Source organism: Alosa pseudoharengus, unplaced genomic scaffold (genome assembly GCF_046254945.1).
Source record: "Alosa pseudoharengus isolate Yale_2024_CS ecotype anadromous, Long Island Sound unplaced genomic scaffold, YU_APseudo_1.1 YU_APseudo_1.1_scf_10, whole genome shotgun sequence".
NCBI classification, from domain to species: Eukaryota; Metazoa; Chordata; class Actinopteri; order Clupeiformes; family Clupeidae; genus Alosa; species Alosa pseudoharengus.
In genome coordinates this window covers 34,309,097-34,318,429 of record NW_027468565.1, presented here as the reverse complement: position 1 = coordinate 34,318,429, position 9,333 = coordinate 34,309,097, and the positions used below count along the sequence as shown (strand labels likewise).

Sequence of the window (9,333 nt, the reverse complement as noted above, 5' to 3'; positions counted from 1 at the left end):
TTGTTATTATTATAGTGGAATCAGCACATTCGACAGCTAATGATGCTGGAGTTTTAATCCAACCCACTCCACCAAAGTTCAGTGATGTTTTCTTCCCAGCAACAGACGATCATCTTATTTCAGACTTCCATCAGTCATGAGCTATGACTGCCTGCCCCCCCCCAGGGTCAACACTGCCATTCAAACACTTCTAGTGATCATTACTACATGACCCTCTTCCCCCTGCTAAGGCCTACTCTGTCCATAACACTCAATTACTCATCACTACATCACTGAACTAAAACACCGTCTCCACTTGTGGTCTCTCTCAAATCATGTAGGAAGGAAGCCTACTATCAGGTGTAGACATTTGCATTTTGATACTACTAGTCTCACATGCAGTCTTAACTCTTAACAACACTACTAACAACTCCCCAACACGTTCCATTACTTCATCTAAGGTGTCCTTCACCTCAGACTTGTTCCATTGCACTACATGGTGTCATTGCACTTACACTCCAAGCATAATGTAGCCACTGCCACTGCACTTCTCCTAACCCTCCCTTTACACACTCCTCCCCAGGACTTACTTTTTCCTTTTCTCTCTTCCCCTCCTTCCCTTGGCTGTCTCTCCGTAGCTGTCTTCTCTGTGTGCAGTTTGCTGTTGAGACTTGACTTGTTTTGCAGGAAAAGAGATGAATAGCTTATTTATTTTTATCCCCGGCTCTGGTTTTCTGAGTGTGTTGTAAGTGATGCATCCAGGAGATATGCCAAGCAGCTGAAGAACATTGAATAAAGAGAAGACATGTACATGTGTTGTGTGGAAAGTGGTCTTTTATTTATTTATTTATTTATTTATTTATATCCCAAACTGAAACGTGGCAGGGCACACAAAGCGACCGCCATGGAGTCTCGGGCGCAGCAGTTCCTAGTCACTAAAGCACTTTCCGAGGACATTTTCCTTGTTGAATTTAATCTATGGCCACTGTGTCATCAACAAGGAGACGTATATTCAAAAGACCATACAGTTGGTGCATGTCCGTGCCGTCAACGAGGATGACGACCTGAATCTTTTGCGGACCCGATGGTTTCGCGGTGGGCCTGGGCCTGCAGAGGACATTCTTTCGACGAGTATCATCTCTAGCTCCCGCCAGTCACCGGCAGGGAGCAGCAGAGAGGCACGGAATGCCGGCAGCGTCTAACTCTTTGTCCGAACCCAAAGGCAAACGCCCATTATTTTACCCGATCGAGCCTTCTGACAGATAACATTAAGGGCAATTTGTGCGTTCATGTTTGTCCCTTTTATGTGTTTTAAAGAGAACAACGTGATTTATCTCCATGTGTTTCACATAAAGTTACAATGGTTTATGCTTTTCAGAATTTTAGGGGAAATATTATTGTGCACATAACAGGCTTCTGACATTATGGTGATTATATATTGTCCTACAAACGTATGTGATGGATAGTTGGATCGATCTGTTGAAACCTGTCAACAGCTTCGAGTTTTATTCAGTGGCAGGGTTGGGGAGTTTGTGTGTGAATTACCTCACTGCCTTGGTTGCTAAGGCTCGCCGGCTCAAGCTTTTCACTGGCTCCCAGGACATAGGCCTACACTCTCCTTCGATTTTCCTCTGATCATACGGAATTATAGGCCTTGCTAAAATAGTGCAATTGTGAACCGCAGTTTTGTCTGGCCTGAACTGAGCCGTGTGGATAAAGAGGATTGGGTTTTCATTTGAAAGAGCAAATACAAGGGCTGTCAAAAGATGCTGGATGTTGGGCACCTTTATCATAGGGCTGACGTAAATAGTAAGTAGCCTAGCCTGGGTCTATCATCTTTAACGGTTTACCTAAACCAAGACGTGTGTGAAAAAATCATTGTGATGGATCATCTACTGAAAGAACCAAGCTGGCGCAACTGCCTAGCCTACCACCCCAAAAATGCAGTTTTTCCTAAATAACTACCTGAACCGTGGCACCGAGGATGAAGAAATGTTTATGGTATGTTGGTCTCAAGGGCCCACATCAACCTAGCCCATAATCACTCATTTGTGATTTGCACCCCCCCCCCCCCCCCAGAAAAATGAAAATGCAATATCATTCTGCTTAACGCCCCTCTCTTCAGTTAAGATGTTCAGAACTGCACCAAATTTTATGTGTATGATTAACCTGACATTCTCTGGGGGTATGCCAAGTTTCGTAGAATTTCATTCATTCAAAATTAAGTTATGTGTACATTTGTGACTGTACACTCATTGGCCTGTAGATGGTGGTGCACACATATACACACGCGCCCACACACACACACAGGCACGCATCCATCAGTATCGGCAATTACAACGGGCGGTACATAATTACAAATTCAGTAGGATTAAAGGAAAACCAAATATTCATCATAATAATTTGGCTGCATTTCCAGTATTGGATTCACGTAGTCGTTTATCCACCAGATGGCGCATCGTTGCAGTGAGACGTAATTTTGTTGGAAGTTAATCTAAAGTGGGTTGGAAAGACACTACGCTTCCTACAAGGACAAGACTAGTTTACCACAGAGAACGTCTAATAAGGGTAGGATGATTTCTGCATGACATGTAATTCACATTTCTTCTTGAAGCCGAAATAAATCTGAGAATGTTTATCGGACATGCTTGGTTTTTACTGCAGGTAGGCTACGTTAATCTTAAATGATATCAATAGCCTAGAGTAGGTAAAATAATGTTACCATTAGCATTGGTTGAGTGATGGAGGCCAATTTGATTATTGATGTATTTGTAGAAAACCATAAATGCGGTTATAGGCTACCAAGAAAATTGATAACAGCACTAATTGCATCTTTCGACTTTCATCTCATTTTGCTTATGACCATAACCTAGGCTACTAACAGGACTCAGGAGCTAATGAGTTAGCCACAACACGTTCGCTACGTGATGGTTTTCTAATGGAAAATATATAGGCTACCTGAAAGATAACCTGTCTATGATGCATCCTAAACACCGGGCTAGGACATTTAGCTCAAAGTCTCAAAAAGCATCTGAGTCAACGTTCATTCCCAAACACCCATATAGGCTACTTCAATCCTCTATTTTCGAAGGTAATTCAAGTAAGGAAGAGCATGGCTCAAAGTGAAGTAACTAGGACTGAAACTAGGCTACATAAATTCGTCAAAGTGAATCATTTGTGTCAACTCGCCGCAATGTAGATTTATTAACGCACCCGTGATCTACATCTCCATTTAAACCAAATGTTTTAGAGCGCACGTTGAGAGATGTATCCAGGGCAGGGCTGTGCCTACACATATTTGTTGCACGTGCTACAAAAATAATTCTTTGCGATGGATGATTTAGTACCAACGTTACACCGGTCCAATACAGTTTTGCCTATGGCTATACCGTGAGACTGAGACGTTTTTTGTTTGTTCGAAGTGCGTGTTTAGGGTGTGAGAGGGGAGTCGATGTGCTTTGATTCCAGCTTGGTAGCAGTAGTCTATGCGATTAAAAAACACGTGTGTGTGAAGTATACAAACAATGATAACGCTTTCATTATGGCTGCTTTAGCCACAGACCTTGAGCTACTGTACAGTGGGTTGGGTTCCATTTAGAAGTGTCGCTTTCCGTGATTCACACAGCTGCGTGAAATGTATTACTACTGATATGCAAAACTATTATGTTTACGCCAAGAGATGGCAGCTTAAGTCCGCTTGATACTGTAAGCCATTGGTTCCCAAAGGAGATTTTATTTGGGTCGCCAGCATAGCCTAGTGACAATTTATGTTGTGTAATAGGCCTAGCATAGGGCCTACCTTATATAGCTTATAGTTTGTTAACAGTCACGGTTTTGTCATAACTCCCTCTATGCATTTTTGCATTTAGAATAGCTCTGAAACCGGGGGCGAACACGTCGCAGGGGGGGGGCGCCAGTGCGTGGATATCTCAATCGCAAAATTAAACAATATTTCTATCGGGCGCCTACCATGGACTAGGCTGGGTTAACTCAGCCTGATCTGCCGGCGATTCCTTTTCGATTTCTTAAAAGATTGAGCTTGGTCTGGCGAAAGCCAGACTAACCATGGACCTCATAGTTGCAAAATGCAAGGGAACATGAATCAGCATATTATTTGCCCAAACAATAACGGACAGAGTAGCTCTTCAACTTGGCCCGTTAAAATGTGTATGAACAGTCTAGCAACGCATTTCATGAAGGCCCTTTTGGACATGTCAGTTATTTGCACCACTGGGTAAAACGGCATTTTGTTTTAGACTACTGGTATTTAATTTGTGCATTGACAATAAAGCTGAATATCATATGCATTAGATGACTAAACTTATGCATATGTAGAAGAAGAAACATTCACAAAAATCCATGACATGACCTCTCTTCTTGATAGCTGTTGAAAACTGCATGGAACTGACAGGGATTGTTTTGTTTAATAATAAATAAATAAATACTACCTTCTGCTTTTCCCAAATACAATGTAGCCTACAGGTGTACCTTTCATCAGTCCAGTTGCAATGGATGGACTGTGATGAACTGCCCTACTTGTGATTGTTTAGATATTTTAAAGGTTTTATAACAATGCTACACATTTTTTGGCAAGTGCTACAAATCTATTCACCTTTGCAGCGCCAGTAGGCTACTTTGTGTGCGGCCCGCAAACACATTCCAAACAAGCATACACAAAAGTTTTAAGAGTGGGGGATGGAGTAGATAGAAGATGGAGACAAATTCATTAATATGATTTATTTTCGCGGAATGGATGTACAGGACTGAGCGGCGGTCATATTTTGTACCGCTATGCGGTACATCTAGTTATTTTACTGATTGCATGTCAGGCAGATCCTACAGTCGCTTCTCTGGCATTTCTAAAAATAATATTTAACAAGGCTCATAGATGATGAGTAGGCTAACCTGCTCCTGCTATGCTCCTGCTTGTGATGCAAGGCATCCATTCCCTTCAAAACATAATGACGAGCGCACGCGGCTCATTCCTCCCAACAGAGCTAATTACAGAAGGCTGTTTACGCGCGCATTTCCACCGCGCGGACCTATCAGTCCGAACGCATCTGTGGCCGGACCGAGCAATAGGAGGGGCTGGGCTGCGGTTCGTTCTTTCGCGCCTCCGTGACTGAAAGGATGAGCAACGAGAGGATCTCCGGAGAGAATGGCTCTGGATTCGCATCACGCTGACTGATGAAGGTCATGCTGGCAGCTGGAGTCTTATTTTTAAGTTTTTTTGGCCAGAATCAGCATATTCGAACCCCATGTAATACCAGATGCCTATGTATCTCTGTCTCTCTAGTTCTGTCCACTTCCCCACCACTTAGTTTCTCTCTTAAGGCAATAAGCAAGATTGTCAAAATGATGCGAAATACTCCATCAATGTTTCTTAACAATTAATTTAATATACATTGTATCAACATCAGTTAAATAGAGTAAAAGCTAGAAAATACTGGACTTGAAATTTAAAATAGGCTGCTTTGTGCTAACATGTAGTCTCAATGCAGATGTAATTCTTCACTCCTGTGTGCTCGGTGATACAATCGTAAGAGATATGCTCTGACCTTTAGAAATAAGCACGCACGCACACAAGCACACACACACAAAATCTCTTTCTTGTGACAATTAAACTCAAATAAAACCGAGACATGTTTTTAGCTGAAAACCTGAAAATCAATACAGCATCTTTGGGGATAAAAACAGTAGTCTTAAATGTTCTCAGTTTGTGCACTGTGGGATCCTAAAGAAAAAGCAAGAGTAAAAAGGCCAAGAAAAACAAAAAAAAAACACACATTTGGTTCTTTAAAAAATGCAGTTGATGTGTACAGAGGGATCTTTAAAGCACTTGTAAATACCTCACACTTCACACAACAAAGCTCGACAGGGGAGGCAGAGGGGATTTTTCTACTGCATTGTTTTGGATAATTGGTAAGTGTGTGTGTGTGTGTGTGTGCGCGCACTCTATCTAACGATCCTTTAGGGGCTGCTTCCCACTGCTATTCATGAATCACACACCGTTTATCATCCTCCATACACGCACACACAGCATAATCACTTAATTATACCTTTCTCTGCATAAACATATTGGAGTTGCGATACGACACGAAAGGTGAAATAGCGATTACTGTAATACAGCTTGAAGGTTCTTCTACTCGAGAGAGACACCAAGACTTCAATGGCATTGCATGAGTGCTATAATAACCTTGTTGGGAAGAGCCGAATCAATGATTGTGAATGTAGTGGGTGGGGTCACTTTGGAGGCTGTATTTTAGGTGCTGCCAAAACAGGAAGAGGAGCTGAGCATCTCCCGGGCAACCCAGCTGTGCATATAACCTCAGCGCTGACGACGCTAGCAACAACGCTCTGCAATGCTTGCTGCCTTCTGAACTAGTGCAAACAGTTACAGCCCTTAGGTTCATCTCCTATCACTTTGAAAAACACACATACAAACTCGCATACCACTGCACTCGCACACACAAAGAAGTGTGACATACAGCCTCCTTAAAGCACAGAGCGTAGAGGATAAAAAAATACATCGGTGGTGGTGGTGGTGGTGTGTGTGTGTGTGTGTGTGTGTGTGTTAGTAAGGAAATTCAGGGCACAGAAAAGCTTGTCTGGTCACACTACCCTCTGTGTCTTTCCTTCTCTCTTCTCTCTATCTCTCCCACACCTGCTACTGAGCTTTGCGGCCCTCCCAGGACATCCATCTGAGCGCGGCCGCTAGCGCTACCTGTCGTGTTGCTGACAGAGGCCCAGCTCTGCCAGGTCAGACCCCCCCCCCCCCATCTCCCCCTCTATCTCCCCCCCCCACCCCCCTCTATCTCCCCCTCCAACACCCACCCTGCTGTTCACTTGTTCATCCAAACAAGTGCCAGAGGGAAGAGAAAGAGAGAGAGAAAGAGAGAGAGAGGAAAAGAGGGAAGAAGAGTGTCATAAAAAGAGAGAGAGGGGTAAGGTGCATCTGGATTTGGAGAGCAAGAGCAGGATGGCAGGAGCTAGAAGCAGATGGGGAGAGAGTCAGAGGTTTGCTCCCTGCGGGTGAAGATGAGGAGGAGGAGGAGGAGGTGCAGGAGGACGAGGAGGAGGTGCAGCAGTATAGGCAGCAGGCGGGCGGAGGAGTGCAGCAGCGTTGCTACAGAGAGCTCTGAGTCCTGATGAAGGCCGTCCGCTCGCTCTGGCAGTCAAACTCCTCGTTCTCCGACTCCGAGTCGCCGTCGACTCGGCAGCAGGTTCCGTCGGCCAGCTCCTCGTCCCTCCACACCGTGGGGATCCCCCTGTAGAACACCCTGGGCCCCCCATCGCGCACCCCCAGTCCCAAACCAAGCCCCAGTCCGGCCTGAGCCAGCGAGGGCAGTTTAGTCCTCCGGCCACTGGGGGCGCCGGTGTCAGAGCGCCACTGCAGCAGCAGGAAGACGCCGCCCACGCCGGCCAGGGCCAAGGCACAGATGAGCACGCCCACCAGAGCGGGCAGGTGGCTGGACGACGGCTCCCGGGGAATCGGCTGGAACGGTCCCTTCCCTCCTCCTCCCTTCTCCACCCCGCCGCTGGCCCCTTCCCCTGCAGACACGGCGGGCCCGCCGGGGGACTTGCGCTGGACTGGGCTCTGGTTGAGGCAGGCGCCCAGGAGCATGTGGCTGTGTGTGGGGCAGGAGAGGCAGTCGGAGGGGCCGGGCCCGGAGCAGGTCAGGCAGGACGAGTGGCAGGGCAGGCACGCCTGGACCGACGACTGCTCCACCCAGGTCTCCAGAGACAGATTGAGCTGCTGCAGCCCTGCGATGAAGCCGGCCGGGCACACCTTCACACAGCCCTGCAGGAAGAGTGAGAAGCCCGCGCTGCACTCTGGGGGAGGAAACATGCGCACAAACACAGACACACACACACGCACAACACACACACACACACACACACACACACACACACACACACACACACACACACACACACACACAACACACACACACACAACACACACACACACAACACACACATACAAAACATGCATAGAAATGAGTTCATAATACGGTTAAGTTCCATAGGAAATGAAGTAGAGCAGCCCTGCACTGTGTAGATCATAACAGACACACACAGAGATCCACACACTCACAGACTTACACTCTTACATACACACATATATATATTAACTCATGATATGTTTTATTGCCATCTGAAATGAAGTAGAACAGCTCTGGACTGTGTCAGTATCACTCACTCACACACACACACACACACACACACACTTGAGTGGGGCGATCATTAAGCAGACACCATCCTGCACTCGTGCACGCATACTGCATGCCAATGAACACACGGAGCAAAAATGTGCTCAGACATCAACAAACAAACAAACAAACAAACACAAAAAAGAGCCTCCACACCCAGAGATAAACAGCTGAGCTGAAGTGGGAGCAGGCCAGCAGTCTTAACAGTGTGTGCTGTGTGGCTCTGGCTCTCTATGCCTGTTGTCACGCAGTGCCGGCATTGCTGCCCTGTCTCAGCTGCTCTGGTAAAGCAGATCCATATTCACGCTCATCTCCAGCACTGTAGAGGAGGGGGGCGGCCTGGAGCCAGGAAGTGATGACACCAGGGACTATGAGGAAGTGGAGTGGAGAGGAAGTGAAGTGTGCGGTTGCCATGGCGCAACCTACTGACCCATCATGTGAGTGATGACTGCTGTACGCTCTGAACGCACATGGACATAAATACTTTTGCAGTTCTGACCCAAGTAAGCAGGGGCAGTGTGAAACGAATCTGTGTGTGTTTGAGACTTTGTGCTCTAATGAGTATACAGGAACAAGACCCCGCGTGCGTGTGGTGTGTGTGTGTGTGTGTGTGTGTGTGTGTGTGTGTGTGTGTGTGTGTGTGTGTGCGTGTGCGTACGTGCGTCTCACCGATGCAGATCTGCTGCAGGTCGAAGGTCTTGCAGCTGTTGTTGGTCGGACGGCTGAGCTCTGAGACGGCCGGGTCAGCAGCACTAGAACCAGTACCATACAGAACCAGAGTGACCTGAGACAGCATACCTGAGAGAGGGACAGAGAGCGGCTTAACACACATTTAAAAACATATTGGGTATTTGAATACTACAAAATAAACCCGACTCGACAAGTGTTACAGCCTCAAACAAAACCATACAAACCACAATTCAACACACACCTTTATTTTAAAAACAACTTGCCCATCCTCCCCACACTCACACAGCGGCCCACCCACCCCCCATACTGTATAAAAGCCTGTCTCAATGTCATCAAGCAACTTATAAAACGCATATTCAGTTTTGATTCTACCCCTTCACCATCCCCCTAAAAACCTCCACAGGATTAAATGAAGAGAGAAAGAGAGAGGGAGAAAGAAAGACAGAGGGAG

At 46.2% G+C, this 9,333-nt stretch overlaps 1 protein-coding gene across 3 annotated transcripts in view; it reads right to left on the bottom strand.

Annotated features, from left to right (window-relative positions):
* Positions 1-6,848: 6,848 nt before the first annotated feature.
* furinb (furin (paired basic amino acid cleaving enzyme) b) overlaps positions 6,849-9,333 on the bottom strand; it is an 83,979-nt gene continuing 81,494 nt past the window's right edge. For all 3 annotated transcript variants that reach the window (XM_076270563.1, XM_076270556.1, XM_076270546.1), the window contains exons 15-16: positions 8,862-8,990; positions 6,849-7,812 (exon numbers count right to left, since the gene is read on the bottom strand). In XM_076270563.1, coding sequence (XP_076126678.1) covers positions 7,106-7,812; positions 8,862-8,990 — 836 coding nt within the window. In that variant the 3' untranslated portion in view covers positions 6,849-7,105. The remainder of the gene's footprint in view (positions 7,813-8,861; positions 8,991-9,333) is intronic.